Consider the following 19,608-nt stretch of genomic DNA (forward strand, 5'->3'; position numbering starts at 1 on the left):
ATTATTATTATTATTATTATTATTATTATTATTATTATTATTATTATTATTATTATTATTATTTAAAAAAAGATACCCAGATGCTGCGATGTTTTCTGTCGATCAGAAAGAACCAAGGAAACCGCGGCAATTATTCCCTGGAACGGAAGCCAAAGTTGGACTTGGAAGAAGCCGAGGAGAAACAATATCGGCTTCTTTGAACTCGGCGATGGAGGAAGCTCCGCTCCGCTCCGCTCGCTCGCAGCCCAGATCGCTGGCCCGACCCTCCGGGGAGAAGGGAAAGGAGCCGGAAAGCTCCGCCTTTCGATGCCATTCCGGCGGGGTGAATCATCGCCTCCTTCCCGGACGGGCGACGCTCAGCTCCGCGGTTAAGCAGCGGCTGCGCCGGGCGAGGAGACGGGGCGCTGCCGAGTCGAGTCGAGCCGAGCCGAGCCGAGCCGGAGCGGATGGGTCAGTCAGCCTCAGTCCGAAAGGCAGGGAGGGGAGGCAGCCGGCTGGCTCCTTCCCTTCCCTTTCGAAGCCGCTGGGGGCGGTAGTCGGTGGGCAGGGAGAGGGGTTCTGGCGCGGCAAGGAGCTCGCAGGCAGACGGCGGCTCTGGATCCGCTTGCGCGCTTCTTTCGGGCAGATCTTTGCGCGCGGGGAGGGAAGGGGGCGCTTCTCGAACGCGCGTTGCTTTCTTAAAGAATCCCGGTTTCTCACGACCCGTGTCAGCCCCCGAGCGATGGCCCGACGCGCGCTCGGAGCGCTGCATGGCGGGGCTTCTTCGGGGTGGCCGTTCAGGTTTAACCTGTTCGGTGGAACGCAGCAGCAGCAGCTGCTGCATTCGGACGATGTTTAAAATGTGTGAGTTTTAAGCTGGGTTTTTTTTTTGTTTTGTTTTGTTTTATCTCGGCGCGTTTTTCAGCCCCGTTGCTGGCACGATTCGACGTACTTCGCAAGCAGGTGAATGAAGCAAGGGCGTTAAGTCGTGTTGCGTCAATCCAGCTGAGGTCCCACGAACGCCAAACTGTCGTGTGTGTGTGTGTGTGTGTGTGGATTGAGGAAGTTCAGCCTTTGAAGTGCTGATGTCTAGGGTGGAGAAACTCCTGGAGAATTGCTAAAAGGGATCTAACACCCTCAGGGAGCCTCTTTAGAGGATGTTTCCGTTCATCTAAAAGTTATCTAATTTTGGATCTGGGTTGGCACAGATGCTTGAGATAAACGTGGGATCTGACTGTGATGGGGCATACTCTATTATTATTATTATTATTAGGGTTGGTTGCACAATCAGCCAGATGTTTATAGATTGGATTTGGCATTTTTAAGCTAGCTATCCAGTCAGGACCTGGGATAGGCAAAAGTTGTGGTTTGAAGGTGTCACTGCAGGTTGTAGGCTGTCCCCAGGAAAGCTGTTTTTTTTTAATGGAAAAATAGGGCTCTCCTGCAATTAATTTGTTTGGCTCTTGATAGAAAATGTAAAGGGACGCGGTGGCTCAGTGGGTTAGGACGCTGAGCTTGTCGATCAGAAGGTCGGCAGTTTGGCGGGTCGAATCCCGAGTGTCGCGTAACAGAGTGACCGCCTGTTACTCGTCCCAGCTTCTGCCAACCTAGCAGTTTGAAAGCACGTAAAAATGCAAGTAGAAAAATAGGGACCACTCTGGTGGGAAGGTAACAGCGTTCCGTGAGCTTTTGGAGTCTAGTCATGCCGGCCACATGACCACGGAGACGTCCTCGGACAAGCGCTGGCTCTTCGGCTTTGAAACGGAGATGAGCACCAGCCCCTAGATTTGGAAATGACTAGCACGCATGTGCAGAGGAACCTTTACCTTTTAGAAAATGTAAGCTGCATTGAAGACATTAATTAAGCTGCAATTTATCATCATATCTGTGTAGGCTACCTGGGGTCATCAGAAATGAACTGGGGGGCCATATAGATTTTTTGAGCAATAACTTTAAAGTCTGCGGAAGGAGCTGACCATCGTGCTTCGCCAAACACTCAATAAACTGGGTCTAAAAGTGGTTTACAAATTGCAAAGATTCTGTTTGTGCTGTGAATAAACCAGGCCTGACTTTTCATAATGTTTCTTATCCTCAAAAATAGTTCCTAAACCTCAATTCAATCAGACAAATAACACAGTCACACGTCATTTAGAAGTTCGTCTGTCTAATATTGTTGGAGGGGGAGACCTGAATGCCCTTTCTTGCCTTAGATGGAAGATTCTCTCTTTTTTTTGCTCTTATCCCAAAGATAGGAGAGTCTGGCTGTGAAGATTCTGAAAATAACTGCATTTCCATCTTAGGAAAATGTAACCACTAGGCCACTGTCGACTACTGTAGGTAAAGGAAAATGCTGCCAATGAAGGATAAAAAAAATATGTAAAGTACATTCCTTCTAAGCTTCCCGATGCGGAACCTAACTACTAGGAAATTAAAAATGGGGATCATATGTTTTATATTTTATAATACTCACTACGTTATTACACTCTCCGTTTTCCTTCCTTTCTACGGTCCCCAGCAGTGCTGACTTTGATGTCCTCAAGGAGCCTCCCTTCTGGCAGAGCCCAGCATGGATTCTGTTGTGGTCATGGGCCCAGAATCCTTGCCTTCCGCCACTAAGACCGATCTTCCAGTCCCGGTGAAAAAGTTTTATCAGGGCGAACCTCTGGCCCTGGGGGTGAGTGTGGAAATGAGTGGAATGTTAACTTCTCTCTTTCTGAGGATCCCATGGTCCCCTCTTCTGTTGCAATAGGAGCATGAGGATTCTATGAAAATTCTTGAACCGTTTGTTATTCTGACCAGATAAGGAAACATGTAAAAACTATATAATTCCCTCCCCCTTAAGGGAAGGGGATCTTGAGGTCTGTAGCACGAGGCCCAGAAAAATAAAATTAACACAAAAATCCCTTCTTTCTCTCTTTCTCTATCTTTCTATCTGTCTCTCTATCTCTTATCTCTCTATCTTTCTCTTTCTATGTATATATCTATCTTTCTATCTTTCTCTTTCTATCTATCTCTAGCTCTATTTCTATCCCTTTCTCTATTTTTCTTTATATCTCTATATATATCTACATCAGTATCTTTCTATCAGACATATCAAACTCGCGATGTCACGCGACGTATCAGGACTGTTTTGCCATTGCCAGCAATGGGTTGAGCACGGCTTCTGCATGACGCATACGGCCCAGCCTGATTATATATCTATATATCTATTTATCTCTATCTCTCTATCTCTATCTATCTCTATCATATATATATATACATATACATATAATATACATACATATAATATACATATATATATATACATATACACACACACATATATATACATATGCATGCATACATACATACGCATGCATGCATGCATACATATATACATACATATATACATATACATATACATATACATGTATATATATATAGTATTTTGAACACATTGCTGGCCCAAATACAGGCCAAATCTTTTGCTGCCTGTATCAGCCCAAACTTAGGCTGTCCACAGGCGGTAGTCGCAACTGCGACAATCATTATTTGCGTAAATTTGGCCTAGAGGTTAAAACAACTGCCTAATGTGCAATCAGCTCAGGTTCGAATCTCAGAAGGGTATGGCTGACTGATGAAAACAAAAAAGTTTGAAATAGCTATATCGGTCTCCCTTTAATTCTTTGTTAGCAATCCCAAAAATTAACGCATACACACACACACACACACACACACACACACACACTCTGATTTGAGAATCCCTGATGAGTCTCAACCAGGATGAAACTGTGTGGTGCCTCCTATTGGCCAGTAGTTCAAGATGACATAAAAAATAGGTTCTCCAGAGGTTATTGCCAGTGCCGAGAGATGCTGGACGTTGTAGTTCAGCAGCATCTGGTGTTCTCTTGGTTCCCTACTCCTGAATATCACTGAACACGAGAAGGTTGTAGCAGCCACAGCTGAATTGCACTTATAAATAGATATTTCTTCGCTCCTTCCGGCGCGGGCTGAAGACCCACTTATTTGAACTAGCTGGTCTGGCCTGATGGGGAACGTTAGGGTTTTTAATGGGTCTTTTATTGCTTTTATTGTTATTGTAATTTTTTAATTGGGCATTTGTTTAATTCCTTTTTAATTTTTGTATTGTTATTTATATATGCCCTGTTAACCGCCCTGAGTCCTTCGGGAGAAGGACGGTATACAAATTTAATAAAAGTAAAGTAAAGTAAAGTAAAAATATTGTATTGTTTTCTTAACATTCAGAGTTTTTTTGGAGGGAAGGGTATAAAATTTTACATAGGCTTTGGCATGCATCCTGTTTCCCTCCTGCTCTGTTGCTCTGGTTTGTGGTGTGTGGGTTGAAAGTGAAGGCTTTGTTCTTTTTTTTTTCTTCTCTTTGCAGATCGCACAGATATTCATAGGAATGATAGGAATAATTTTTGGAATGCTGATGAACATAATTAATGAACATATTTTCTACCTTATTGTATTCGCGCCCTATTGGAGCGGAATCTTGGTAATTTTACATGAGGGTGCATTTCAACAATTCAACAATCCCACTAGCACAACTAGCACATCACAGCAGCCTTAGGGCAAACTGGCCTTTGTTGAAGGCTGCTTGGAGCTGTAGTTTATCAGCTGTTGGTTTCTGCAAACCTTTTTTTTTTAACAGATTTTGCTTTAGGAAAAGGATTGCTTGACTAATTCCCTTTTGTGGCAATGCCTGTTTCCCCAAGTTTCAGAAACGTAAGAACTAAGAGCCTACAAGTATCATCTTTTGTTCTTATTGGACAGTTAGTTTTCACTTACTGCCTCGTCCAGCAAACGTTCAAAGTTAAAAATGGCGCTGGAACCAGTCTTTGATCTTGTGGCCATTGCAGCATCCCCATGGTCATGTGTTTGCCATCCAGGCACCTGGCAGCTGGCTGGTTGGCATTTACAACAGTTGCAGCATCCCTTGGTTACATGTGTGCAATTTGTGACCTTTACAGCTGGTTTCTGAGTAGTAAAATCAATGGGGAAGCCAGCAGGAGGTCGGTCACAAGTCACAATGACATGAAGTTGCACTTAACAGCCCATTTGATATGCTTAATGACTGCATCTGAATGAGAGGTCATCAGTCAGCACGATCATGCAATAGCATGTTTTAACAGCTGCATCATTTAGGGATAGAGATGCTGGTCCCAATTGTGGTGGGTAAGTGAGGACTGTCTTTATAAATATTCTGATATAAGTTGTTATAAATATAAGTTGTCATTCTGTGACTACACTTCTTAGGGGCTTCCTTCCATTGGAATCATGAAGCTGAGAGTTATTTGCGGCATCCGGAGCTTTGCTTTTTGTCATAGCGACATGGGGGAAAAAAAAGTTGAATAATAGTGCTGTGTTGCACAAAAATTCAAAGAATGTAGCTCCTGGCAGTGACACCTTAAAGCCGCTGCATCTTCAACTAGAATAGAAAAAGTCGATGAGGCTTCAACACAAAAGACGACCAGAGAAGAGTAGGCAATGACACTAGGCAGCAATTTAAGGTGGAAGAGAGATTATGGGCCTGTATTGTAAATCTAGTTCTCTGGGAATACAGCCATAGTGGTTCACCTTTTCCTTTTTTTCCCAGTACATCATCTCCGGATCCTTAGCTGTGGCAGCTGCTTGGAATCCCAGGATGCCTCTGGTAACTAATCCATTGGAGAAAAAGTGAAGGTCATGGCTTAATCAGAAAGCTTCCATCTGTGGGATCCCGGCCATGCAAGATTGAGAAAGCCTCTCATCTGAAGCTATGGAGAGCTACAATCCTTTGAGTTTCCAATCACAGGAACCTGGTGGATTTTTGATGTTCCTGGATGGCTAACATCAAATGGAGCATCGTGATGCTTTTGGCTTCTTGTTTAAGAGCCACACCCATGAAATTCCCTTTTTGGAAGCTGAAAGTCTTTGGCGGATCTCTTTTTGCCGAATTTTGGCAAAGAGGTCCTGTGTTTCCATCTCTGATGGAATATTCTAGTGGTTAGTCGAGACGGTTGCTTCCCTGGAAGCAAACATCTTGACGTTGTCTCTCTTCTTTCCCAGTGGCTAATCTGCCACGCAAAAGAGGCTGTATCCAAGCTGCGCTGTTCGAGAGGAGCCCTTTCTTTCTGGCTAAAGCAAATCAGAAACTGAAACTTTCTGGCTAAAGGAAATCCCAAACTGAAATTTTGTTCCCATCATATCATCATCAGAGAAATCTCGGTTGCATCATAGCCAGCCTTTGTGTGTGTGTGTGTGTGTGTGCGTGCGTGTGTGTGTGCGTGTGCGTGCGTGTGCATTTTGGGGCGTATGTTTATTCATTTATTTTGTCTCCCCTAGGTGCAAAGCATGCTGGCAATGAATGTGTTAAGTACTGTAGCAGCTGGTTTGGGCCTGGCATCCCTGTTTGCCACCTTCAGTCTACCCTACCTATACAGTTTGAATTTGCACTGCAATCATCTTAAAAAAGAAATTCAGGAAAAGTGTGATCAACTAGAGGTACGCCCTGTTATATAAGTATGTGACCTTCCCAAATTCATCCATAAGAAGTTGGTTTCCTAAAAAAAGAAGTTCATAAGTGTGCACGTATCTCTTTGGAGGACATGCTGGTATAAAAATATCCCCAAACTCCCAAACAGAGTTTTAACCATGGAAAGGTTATTACCATGGGATTTCTATAGAATTTGGGTGCTTTTCTTTTGCCCAATCTTTCCAAAGCATCTACACCAGGGACTAGGGTTGCCCTCAGGGACCGCCAAGGTCTCAAGGTGGCAGCGCTAACAGCACAGTCAAAGTTTTGCTAGATATTTATGTGTGGCACAGAAAAAAAACAACTGGCCAAAAATATTCTGATACCTCCTCATACTCCAGTAGCTCCAGTTAGCCTGAGCTACTTCCAAATTTTATCCCTTTGCTTGGAATGCCAAGATGCCTCTGATAATTAATCTATTGGAGAAGAAACAAAGGGCATGGCCATAACATTCCAAATGATAGCTCATTGCCCCCAATATCTATGGGCTGCCAGAAAGAAGAGGGTGTGTGTGTGTGTGTGTCAAGCTATTCTCCAAAGCACCTGAAGGCAGGACAAGAAGCAACGAATGAAAACTAATCAAGGAGAGAAGCAACCTAGAACTAAGGAGAAACTTCCTGATAGAACAATTAACCAGTGGAACAACCTGCCCCCAGAAGTTGTGGGTGCTCCAACACTGGAAGTTTTTAAAAGAAGAGATTGGACAACCATTTGTCTGAAAATGGTACAGGGTTTCCTGCTTGAGCAGGGGTTGGACTAGAAGATCTCCAATGTCCCTTCCAACTCTTACTCTGTTTCTGTTATTGTTTCTATTTTGGACTAAAAAAAATGCTTCAAACCCCCCCCCCCCCCTTATGGCCTTAAGCAATAGAGCCTGCCTATGGCATCCAGCTCATCTTCCTTACTCTAGAATTGGAGATAAATATGCCTATCTGTATGTGTAAAAATGAATATGTTACTTTTCTGCTTCACTGATAGAAATTCGGTGGAGGGATACTGATTATTCTTTCTCTGTTCACCGTCCTGGAGATTTGCATCACCATCTCAGTTGCGTCTTTTGGATGTAAGATGCTTTGCCGAAACACCTTCCCTGAAAAAGTAAGATTCCAAAGGAAGATGGGTAGTTAATCAAGGGAAATGGATTGAGAAACGTGACTTTTTGATACTTGGTTGAATAATACGGAGTAGTAGGATTGGAAGGTAACAACTCTTTCTCCCCTCTTCTCCTCAGGCTAGTTTTCATATACAGTGGTACCTCCGTACTTGGTGTTAATTGGTTCTGGGAGATGTGATACATACTAAAAAAGGGACGTGTCCTAAACAAACCATGTGACTTATCATATCACCCTTTTTTTGGCCGGAAAGAACTCTCTGTCTGTTCCTTTTCCTATGTCAGTGACCTTCCCAGCAGGGCTGACCTGTTGTCTGCCCTCTGTGGTTGTCTCCCTCCTTTTGCAGTGACTGACTTCCAGTCCGATCTCTGCAGCTGTCCCCCTCTTCCTAACACAGCACATCAAGTACTAAATAAACCCTGAGTATTGGGACAACATTTTCACATCAAAATGTGTCAAGTACCAAATTTGACAAGTTCTGAAGCAGTTGAGTACTAAGGTACCGCTGCAGGGAGTTACTCTTGATTCAGATGTGTTTTAATGGTCATTAAAAGGATAAAATCCTTATGGAGGCTCTTTTGGCATGAATTGTGCTGGGTGCAATTTGGACCACAGAGGAGGGTGAAAAAGCTAAAGCCCAGAGAGATTAGAACCACGTCTCCATTTACAATAACTCATTAATTTTGCAGATTTGGCTGTTTTGTTCTATGTTAAACATATGCACTGAATTGCATTATAAAAAATAATAAATGAAAGTAACGTGCGTACTATGGCTTCAGGCTAAAGGATGTCATTGGCAACAAAGATGAAAGATTGCTGCAAAGGTTGCCAATATGGGGTAGTTTATTTATTTATTTATTTATTGAGATTTTTATACCGCCCTTCTCCCAAAGGGACTCAGGGCGGTTCACAGGGCATAAATATAAACAACAGTACAAACATTAAAAGATAATTAAATTAATGCCCAAGTTAAAACCAGAATAATAAAGCAAACCTATAAAAAACCCAAGTACCCCCATCAGGCCAGACCCGCTAGTTCAAATAAATGGGTCTTCAACCCGCGACGGAAGGATCGGAGGTCTGATGCCATCCGGAGCTCAACCGGCAGTTGATTCCATAACGCCGGGGCACCCACAGAGAAGGCCCTCCCCCTGGGGGCCACCAGTCGACATTCCCTGACAGGAGGCACCCTGAGGAGGCCCTCTCTGTGGGCGCGCACAGGGCGGAGGGGAGTCGACGCCGGCAGCAGGTGGTCCTCGAGGTATCGCGGACCCATGCCATGTAGGGACTTAAAGATCATAACCAAAACCTTGAACCTTACCCGGAAGACAACTGGTAACCAATGCAGCTCACGGAGCAAAGGTGTAACATGGGAGTACCGGGAAACTCCCAAGACAACTCTCGCGGCCGCATTCTGTACCAGTTGGAGCCTCCGAGTAGTCTTCAAGGGAAGTCCCATGTAGAGAGCGTTACAGTAGTCTAGGCGAGAGGTCACGAGCGCATGAGTGACCGTACACAAGGCCTCCCGGTCCAGATAGGGCCGCAACTGGCGCACCAGGCGAACCTGGGCAAAAGCCCCCCTAGTCACGGCCACTATGTGATCTTCCAAAGTGAGTCGTGAATCTAGGAGGACTCCCAAGTTGCGAGCCCTATCCACAGGGGGTAAAAGCTCACCCCCCATAGAAAGAGGTGGAACATCCCAGGTGTCTCGGGAAGCCGGAATGTACAGCCACTCAGTCTTGTCAGGGTTGAGTTGAAGTCTGTTCCTCCCCATCCAGACCCGAACCGCCTCCAGGCAACGGGACATCACAGCGAGGGCATCACTGGGGTGGTTTGGGGTCGAAATAAAAAGTTGGGTATTGTTATGGAATTTATTGTGCAGAGGTCTCCTTGTGCTACCAAAGAGTTGCACAGACAAGGAAGGGCACTGAGAGCAGTAAAAATCACACACAGAAATACACTGAGTTCTAAAAGCAAAAAGTATTTTACTTTGAGGTGGTGTAAAAACAAAAATGCACAGTCAAAAATAAACAGTCCAAGTCATACACAATAGCAACAGTCCAAGGAGTAATCCAAACTACAAAGTCTTCTTACCGGTCCAGAGGTCAATACACAGTTCAGGTTTACAACAGTAGTAAACCAACAGCAGAGCAAAAACAGTAACAGTAGAGATCAGTGAATTCAGAGAGAGAGAGAAGCTACGTTCCTAGCTTCCTCTTATGGCCATGAGAACACTTACACACCCATTGGCCAATTAACAACTTAAAGACATAGCATTATGGTTAATATATTTTCAACCCAACATTGTAGGCTAACACCATATGCCTAACATTCTCCCCTTTGGGTAGAATAATATATAACTCTTACAATCTTATGCACATTCTTTCACAATTAGCATTGTGTTTCACAGCACTTTGTACCTTCGTAAAATGGTCTGCAATATTTACATCAGATGGACAATACTCTAACTGTATTAATTTATCTTTGACACATTGTCTGACATTTAAATAACGAAGATCAGTATGTTTAGATCTTGTTCTTACTGCAGCACTATTAGCCATCTTTATCGCAGCTTGATTGTCCTCATACACAATGAATGGATCATTTACATTTAAACCCATATCTAACAATAATTGTTTGTACACTAGCAGTTCTGTACATAACACTGATAGACATGAAAATTCAGCCTCCATTGTAGATAAGCTTATGTGTTTTTGTCTAATAGACTTCCATCCAATCAAAGAATCACCCAACATTACAGCCAACCCTGAGGTAGATTTACGACTGTTTGAATCAGAGGCAAAACTCGCATCTGCATATGCAGTAAGGATTAACTCACGATTTGGCTCTAGATATAACGAGTAGTGAATAGTCTGTTTCAAATACCTTAATACTCGTTTAGCTGATTGCCAGTGTCTAACAGTTGGTTCATTGTTGTACCTAGCCAATTGGTTTACACAGTAAGAAATATCAGGTCTAGTCCAATTACTCAGATACATAAGACTTCCTATCAAAGATTGGTACATAGTCTTATCAAATACAGGACTCTCCACATTAGTGTCCTTAAAATCCATAGCCATCGGAGTTTTTGCTGGTTTACACATTTCCATATTGTATCTCTTTAATAACTGAGATATCTTACTGGCTTGCGACACCTTAAAACCCCTATTTGTTTTCACAATATCTAACCCCAAATAGTGGCTTATTTCTCCAAGATTTCTAATTGTGAATTTAGTTTGCAATCTTGAAATGATAGTTTGTGCTTCTAACTCAGTTTTTGTTATTATTGCAATATCATCTGTGAATAATAAAATAAAAGATAATGCTCCGTTGTGTTCCCTTCTAAACAAACAAGGATCAGCATTACTGGCTACAAAACCTATTGCACTTAACTCATTAACTAAACATGTATTACACTCATAGCCTGATTGTTTCAATCCATAGAGGCTTTTCTTTAATTCCCAACAATCATGGTCTCTATCACTGGTCAATCCTGGTGGTATTCTTAAATAAATAGTATGTTGCAATGGAGCATGTAGATATGCAGTTTCAACATCTACATGGTTAACCATATATTGGTTTTTAGCCGCCCATACTAAAGCTGCTCTTAAAGTAGTTGCCCTTAGACTGGGTGCAAACACTTCGTCATAATCCTCAGTAGTTTGGGCAAAACCTTGTGCAACCAAACGTGCCTTATGGGTTATAGTTCCGTCTACACCCTTCTTTATTTTATATATCCATTTACAACTTATAGCTTGCTCACCAGGTGGCAGTTTTGCTTTCACATAAACCTTAAGATCCTGCAAAGAATTCAACTCCCTGTTCATTGCAGCTTTCCATGATGCTTGTTCCTTTTCAGGATACATCCTGATCTCATCATAGTTAGAAGGCTCTACACTAACTTGACATATACTAGCTTCATAGCGATCAGGTGGATGTCTGATACGCATTGAACGCCAAGGAATTACAGGGCTTTGAATTTCTGTCTCCTTTCCTTCCTCTGATTCCTCTTTTATCTCCCCTATCTCCTCTTCATCTTTTATATTCACAGGAGATGTATTATCATTACTAGTTACGTTATCAGAGGAGTCCTCAAACACTAGAGGATCAGTATTAACAGTTACTTGCTCTAACCTATCCCAACCAACGTGCTCAAGGAACTTTGCACTAGCACTGTTATATACATTAGTTGTGCCTCGTTCCCAGAAACGATAGGATCTATGGTTAGCTTCGTAACCTACGAAGTATAATTGCCTAGCCCTATGTTGGCCTTTACTCCTGAGTTGCGCAGGAATGTGGACCCAAGCTGGGGTGCCAAACGTGTGCAGGTAATCAAGGTTTGGTCTTCTACCATGCCATATAGTATATGGTATTTTACCAGTAGAAGTATTAACAACTATATTCAGAACATGGTTTGCACATTTTGCTGCCTCCCCCCACAGTCTATCTGTTAAGCCAGAATCTCTTAACATCGTTCTCATCATGGCTTGTAACGTTTGCCCACGTCTCTCAACAAAAGCATTATGTTGAGGCCTATAAGGGGCTGAACGTTTATGCTCAATGCCAGCTGATTGTAGCATATCAACAAAACACTTATTTGTAAATTCAGTACCATTATCAGTAATTATGCACTGAACCTTTCTCTTTGTTTTTCTCTCCACGAACTTCAGCCAGTTTGCAAATTGTTGGAAAGTATCTGCCTTTGACTTAAGCAGATAACAAAAACCATATCTAGAGTAGTGGTCCAATATACTTAAAATATAACATGACCCTCCTAAACTTGGTTTCATGGGTCCAATTAAATCAGCAAACACAACTTCCAAAGGTACAGTTGTTTTGAAGCCGTTTATCCTGTTTGCAGGAGTTGCCTTGCTCTTTTCCTGATTACAGGCATTGCAATTCAAATACTTACTACATGGCTTCAGTTTAACTCCCTCTACTAATTCCACTGTTTTACGTAGTGAGTTAAAGTTTACATGCCCTAACCGCCTATGCAATAAATGTATACAGTCATCATGTGGCTTCTTGTTCTCACATATTGAGTTAGCTTTAACTGTACTAACCTGGTTACTTGTGAGAACGAATAAACCATTTTTCAAATTAGCAGTTACACAGGTTCCATTCCTCTCAATAGTGCATTGCTCCCCTCTGAATGTTACCACAAACCCAACCTTAACCAATTCCCTTACAGATAACAGGTTGAATCTTAGCTTAGGTATATATAACATAGGTAACTGTTCATCAATGCATGGACAATAGGAATTACCTTCACCAGAGGCCTTCATCCTCCAACCGTTGGCCAGTGAAACATATTGGTTGCTGTTTTTCATATTAATAAACCTCTTTTTCACTTTAGTAATGCATTGTGAAGCCCCACTATCAACAACCCACAATTCATTATTTCTGGATGTTGATTCACCAGAAATAGCCAAACCAATGCTCTTTTTAGCCTTTCCACTGCTATTCACATTCTGTTTTTTACCCTTTCTACAGAATTTGGCTATATGCCCTGTAGCCCCACAAGAATAACATTTCTTGACGTTGTAAGCAGTGGTAAATTGCTGCTCCTCTTGTGGCTGTGTCTCTCTCAGCTGGTCTCTGTCACGCCTTCTTCTGGACTCTTCCAGCAGTCTCCCAGTAATGTTAGTCAATGTCAGTTCCTCTCTGGTCAGGACTTCCAAAGAAGAAACATATCCATCATAACTCTCATCCAAAGATGACAGAATAATGTAGACCTGATGCAGATCTGAAAAAATCAGCTCCTTTTCATGAAGCTCTTGAAAAGTTGCCTTCATGTAATTTAAATGGGTCAGCATATCTCCATTCTTCTGCAGACGAGCCCTAAACAGCTTACGTGTAAGGTGTATATGTGCACCCACACTGTCACGAACATAAAGCCTTCGCAAAACGCCCCAACACCTAGCAGCAGACTCCTCACCACGAATATGGACAAGCTGCTGGTCATTCAGTGTTAGTCCAATAATGCAAAGAGCTTTCTCATTGCTACGTTTAAAGTTGTCTAACTTCTTTGCATCCTCTTCATCATCTGGATCCCAAGCAGTAGTATCTGGTGGGTTATTTACAACAGCCCATAGTCCTTCCTTGCGCAAAAGCAAGCAGCATTTTGTGGACCAGGAAACATAGTTTGTCCCATCCAACCGGGTTATCCAGGAGATGCCTGACAACTGTTCTTGTGCCATTTTACACCAAAAAGCTAACACAAACTCAGCTAGGAAAACTGTGTGTACTTACTCTCAGTACAGGCCTGGGCCCATAACCAGTGTTATGGAATTTATTGTGCAGAGGTCTCCTTGTGCTACCAAAGAGTTGCACAGACAAGGAAGGGCACTGAGAGCAGTAAAAATCACACACAGAAATACACTGAGTTCTAAAAGCAAAAAGTATTTTACTTTGAGGTGGTGTAAAAACAAAAATGCACAGTCAAAAATAAACAGTCCAAGTCATACACAATAGCAACAGTCCAAGGAGTAATCCAAACTACAAAGTCTTCTTACCGGTCCAGAGGTCAATACACAGTTCAGGTTTACAACAGTAGTAAACCAACAGCAGAGCAAAAACAGTAACAGTAGAGATCAGTGAATTCAGAGAGAGAGAGAAGCTACGTTCCTAGCTTCCTCTTATGGCCATGAGAACACTTACACACCCATTGGCCAATTAACAACTTAAAGACATAGCATTATGGTTAATATATTTTCAACCCAACATTGTAGGCTAACACCATATGCCTAACAGGTATCATCAGCATATTGATGATACCCAACTCCAAAACCACGAATGATCTCACCCAGCGGTTTCATATAGATGTTGAACAGGAGAGGCGAGAGGACCGACCCCTGAGGAACTCCACAAGTGAGAGTCCTAGGGGTCGACCTCTGCCCCCCTGCCAACACCGACTGCGAGCGTCCCAGGAGATAGGAGGAGAACCACTGAAAAACCGTGCCTCCCACTCCCAATCCCCTGAGACGCTGCAGCAGGATACCATGGTCGATGGTATCGAAAGCCGCCGAGAGGTCTAATAGGACTAGGACAGAGGAATACCCCCTATCCCGAGCCCTCCAGAGATCATTCACCAGAGCGACCAATGCCGTCTCCGTGCTGTGCCCGGGCCTGAAACCCGATTGGTAAGGGTCCAGATAATCCGCTTCATCCAGGACCAGAGGGAGCTGATGCGCCACCACACTCTCAACAACCTTCGCAAGAAAGCGAAGGTTGGAGACTGGACGAAAGTTGTTCAATACAGCTGGGTCCAAGGCAGGCTTCTTGAGGAGAGGTCTCACCACCGCCTCCTTCAAGATGGTGGGGAAACAACCCTCACTCAAAGAAGCAGATATAACCGCCTGGAGCCAGCCTCGTGTCCTCTCCCTAGCTGCATAAACCAGCCAAGAAGGGCACGGGTCCAATAAACATGTGGTGGAACTCAGCTTCCCCATAATCCTGTCCACTTCATCAGGGGTCACAGAATCAAACTCCTCCCAGATAACATTGACAAGACCGCCCGTGTCCTGATCGTCAGACTCTGCCCAGCTGGAGTCCAAACCGGTCCGAATCCGAGCGATTTTATCCGACAGATGTTGACCAAACTCCTCGGCACGACCCTGCAAGGGATCCTCCCTCACCTCCTGATTAAGAAGGGAGCGAGTCACCCTAAACAAGGCGGCCGGGCGATTATCTGCGGACGCGATGAGGGTGGAGAAGTAATTACACCTCGCCTCCCTCATCGCAGCGAGATAAGACCTAATGTAGGTTCTTAACCGCAATCGGTCGGGTTCAGATCGGCTGGACCTCCAGCAGCTCTCTAGGCCCCGTTTCCGACGCTTCATCTCCCGGAGCTCCGCGGAGAACCATGGAGCTCGCTGGGATCTGCGCCGGGACAGGGGCCGCAAGGGTACAACCCGGTCGAGTGCCTCAGTGGCTGCCCTTTCCCAGGCTTCCACTAAGGCATCCGCCGAGCTGTGAGCAATGGAGGCAGGTGGAGACCCCAGCGCCGCTTGGAATCTCTCAGGATCCATTAGGCGTCTGGGGCGGTACCATCTAGTTGGCTCCGTACCTCCACGGCGGGGGGTGGCAAAATGGAAGACCAGCCGCAGGAGGTGATGATCGGTCCATGACAGGGGCATAATAAATGGAAAGCCCCCACCAAGATCATCCAACCACCGTCCAGATAAGAAAATCAGGTCAAGGGTGTGGCCTCCCTCATGAGTTGGCTCAGAAATTACCTGCGTCAGGTCCATGGCCGTCATGGAAGCCATGAACTCCCGAGCAAGCTCAGATGAACCTCCCAGGGATGGTAGGTTGACGTCTCCCAAAACTATAAGTTTGGGGAACTCAACCACCAACCCTGAGAGGACATCGAGCAGCTCGGGCAGGGCTGCCGCTACGCGACTAGGCGAAATGTACACGAGCAGCAAGCCCAACTGCGCCCCAGAGCCAAATCTCATGAAGAGAGACTCACACCCGACTATCTGAGGAACGGTGGTCTCCCGCGGACATAAGGTCTCCCTAACGATCACCGCCACACCCCCACCCCTACCCTGAGCTCGAGGCTGGTGTAGCACCCGGAAGCCTGGTGGGCAAAGATCAACCAAAGGGACCCCACCCTCTGGGCCCAACCAAGTCTCCGTGATGCAAGCCAGGTCCGCATGCTCACCCTCAACTAAATCCCTAATAAGGGGAGCCTTGTTGACCACGGACCTGGCATTCAAGTACACCAGCCGGAGCTCAGGAGGCTGCACATCATCGCTCCCGGAACCTCGGGAAAGAAGCAGAGGGTCGGAGCGCCCCACCGCTTGCAAATAGCGGAGACGGCGCTCCCGGTAACGATATGGCCCCCTGTCTATCCGCCTGCTGCCATTCCCCGTCGTGGGAATTGGTAATCCCACGACCCGCTCATGAGCCCCGGAGACAACGACCCCGTAGTTCACATGTGGTATTAAGCGTGCAGTAAGGGAATTAAAGAAAAATTTGGCTTCACACATACACTGTGTTGCAAATCTGGCTTATAAATGGTAGTGGATAGTTCCTCATATTGTGATAAGCCTAAAGGGAACAAACCACCTTATGAATCTCAGCTCAGATTTCAGCTGATTGGCAGAAGACAATGAAAGGTTCTTACCACCCAAATAAGAGGTGCCTAACCTGTACACGATCCAGCTAGCACTTCAGACCGAATTCCAAAATGATGTTTTGCAACGTATGGCAGCTTGAACCCAGTAACTCTGTTAAAGTCTTTAAAGCAGCTGCATCTTTTTCTGGGGCTTTGGAGGTAGCTCTAGCCATGCAAATCAGAAAAGAATTCGGCTGCTTTAAAAAGAGACAGTGCGATCTTTATGCTCCAGTAAAGATCCAGATTCCTCTCATGGAAATGGAATCAAAGTGCTGTAGAGTCTCATTCGAAGCAAGGAGATATAGAATCAGTCAATAGGCTGTTGGAAAGCTGAGAAATTCCATTCTGAGCTGTGGAATGAGAATGTATGTACACAAAAAGTGGTCCTAAAGCTTTTGTTATTTGTTTCATTAGGTTGTGATCCTTTATCAGAACGTGCCTCCTGCCAGTGTGGAAGAACGTCCACCTCTCGACTGCAAACTGCCAGCAATTCACCCCTGAATTTGCTTTTCTTTCGTAGCAGCTATTTGCAGCTATTTGCTTTTCTTTCGTAGCAGCATTTGTCTCCTGCGTATTGAAGCCTTAAACTTTTAAAAGGAATCGCATGGAAGTTTTAACCAGCGGAACATAAAGGGTTTTAGTGGGCTACGCAAAGCAGCGTGCGTACAAAAAAAAATCTTGTGAATGTGAATATTTTTTCTTGCTGATTCTCTTTTCAAAGGACTCTTTTCTTGGAAAAAAATCTTGGAATGTCAGAAGTGCTGCAACAGATTCTCAGATGGGTCTTTCCTGGATCATTGGAGAGTCAGATGAAAAAAAAATCACCCTTGTTACATACATGTTTGCAAACATGTATGTAAATAGTATTAACTAAGCATAGAAATGGTATAAAAGATCAATGACTAGTGAGATATATGGTATATGGTATAGTATGTATGGCAGAATAACAGCCAGAAAAGTCACACTGTGTTCAACCTGTTTTTAAATGTCTATTCAATAAAAAATTATTTTAAAAATAGTCACCCTTAGAGACATCAATGGATTCCCAAGCAGACCCCATCCTGCAGAGTTAAATGAACTCAAACTGCTCAGTGGTGGTGTTGGAATTAAACCTGGTCAGCTAGAAGCCAGGAGACAGTGAGTTGTAGAAAGCAATGGAGAATCACCTCTGAAATTGTTGCCAAGAAAATATCGTAGACCTGCCCACGTAATCCAAACTACTGAAATGGACTCAAAAGAACACCACGACAAAAAATGGTTAGAATTCTGATTGACTTGATAAGATGATTTCGGGTTGATAGAGTTGTTCCTAAATTGTAGGTAGAAGGTAAAGGTAAAGGTTCCCCCGCACATGAGTGCTAGTTGTTTCCGACTCTAGGGGCCGGTGCTCATCTCCGTTTCAAAGCCGAAGAGCCAGCGCTTGTCCGAGGACGTCTCTGTGGTCATGTGGCCGGCATGACTAGACGCCAAAGGTGTGTTATATATGTAAACAATCCCTTGATATGATGTATATATGTTAACTGTTCAATCAAAGCGGCAGCAGCAAGCGTATAGACTAAACGCAGCCTGACAGGAAAACACGCGGGAACTTTGACAGCTGTCAAAGTTCCCCGCACCGCGCAGGCGCCACCACTGACAGCTCGCGGCTGTCAAACGCCGGACTACGAAGAAGCCTGAGCTGTCAAAGCGTCCACCGTACAGCGCAGGCGCAACCACTGACAGCTCGCGGCTGTCAAAACACTAAGACACGCGGAAGCCGGAGCTGTCAACAAAAGACGACGCGGATTGGTCCCTGCCTGACAGGGCGCCAAAATGGACACCGCTGATTGGTCCTCGCTACCAGCTGCCGGCTATAAAAGCCGGACAAGTTATTCTTTGTTTGCCTTGCTCTTAAATAAATCTGTTGTTATTAGCCTGTCGTCCCGAGTGGTCCTTCGGCTACTTCACTGGCGACGAGGATGGGATCGCTCCGGAGCTGAAGTCACGGCCGAGGAAGGGAGTTCCCGGCAAGAGCTGTCACGGAAGTTTTAACTTCCATCGGAGCAACCCAGGACCGGACGACATGGCAAACTTCGGCCGTGTGAGGGAGTTTGATACACGCCATCCCGAGAGATGGCAATCACACCTCGGCCAAGTCGAGGGATTCCTCCTCGTCAGTAAGATCACTGACGACCGAGCAAAGGCCGCCGCTCTGCTGTACATCAGCGGGCCCCCGGTGTACGATGCAGCCGTCGGGTTGTTCAGCCCAGTGCCCATCACTGAAGTCTCATACGCGGACTTGGTGGACCAGCTGAGCAAATACTACATGCCGGCTCGATCAGAACTATACTGGCGGGTGCAATTCGCGCAAAAGAAACAACGGCAGGACGAGCCCGCCAACGAATTCATCGCCGGGGTCAGACATGCCGCAAGGAACTGCTGCTTCCCCGACCTGGAAGATCGCATCAGAGACCAGGTGGTGATCGGTCTGAGGGACGAGAAGCTACAAAAAAAACTGACGTCCAAACCCGACATGAACCTGGCCGAGCTGACCAGGGAGATCATGGCATACGAACACAGCCACAAGAAGAAGCCGACCAACACGACCCCAGAGACCCCCGCGACAGTCTACCAGGAAAGCGCAGCCTTCAGCGACAGCGGAGAGTCGGTAGATTTCACCGACGGAGAAGCCCTACAACGCCGAATGGAGCACAGACAGCCAAGAAGGGGAAAGACGTCGGACCGCCGGGGGTCCAGGAACCCTCCACCGCCACCACCGCGTTACGAGCAACGAGCCGCCTGTGCCAGCTGCGGAGGCAATCATGCCCGAGGAAGTTGCCGTTTTAGGAACGCGAAATGCCACAATTGCGGGAAGACTGGCCACATCAAGCCGGTGT

At 45.1% G+C, this 19,608-nt stretch overlaps 1 protein-coding gene across 4 annotated transcripts; it reads left to right on the forward strand.

The window, feature by feature from the left end:
- The first annotated feature begins 209 nt into the window (after window positions 1-209).
- On the forward strand, window positions 210-17,704 carry LOC308672132 (membrane-spanning 4-domains subfamily A member 4D-like). Of its 4 annotated transcripts, none has more exons than XM_081334785.1 (7): window positions 210-450; window positions 2,495-2,653; window positions 4,364-4,477; window positions 5,579-5,635; window positions 6,307-6,465; window positions 7,475-7,594; window positions 17,147-17,704. In XM_081334785.1, exons 2-7 carry the CDS (start codon window positions 2,546-2,548, stop codon window positions 17,231-17,233), a joined length of 645 nt encoding a protein of 214 aa, XP_081190911.1. In that variant the 5' UTR covers window positions 210-450; window positions 2,495-2,545; the 3' UTR covers window positions 17,234-17,704. The 4 variants fall into 4 exon arrangements, with proteins under 4 accessions (XP_081190911.1, XP_081190912.1, XP_081190910.1 ...); XM_081334786.1 differs by having other exon boundaries at window positions 2,498-2,653; XM_081334784.1 differs by lacking the exon at window positions 210-450 and having other exon boundaries at window positions 2,464-2,653.
- The last annotated feature ends 1,904 nt before the right edge of the window (window positions 17,705-19,608 follow it).

Source organism: Vipera berus, assembly GCF_964194415.1.
Source record: "Vipera berus genome assembly, chromosome: 9".
In the NCBI taxonomy this organism is placed as follows: Eukaryota; Metazoa; Chordata; class Lepidosauria; order Squamata; family Viperidae; genus Vipera; species Vipera berus.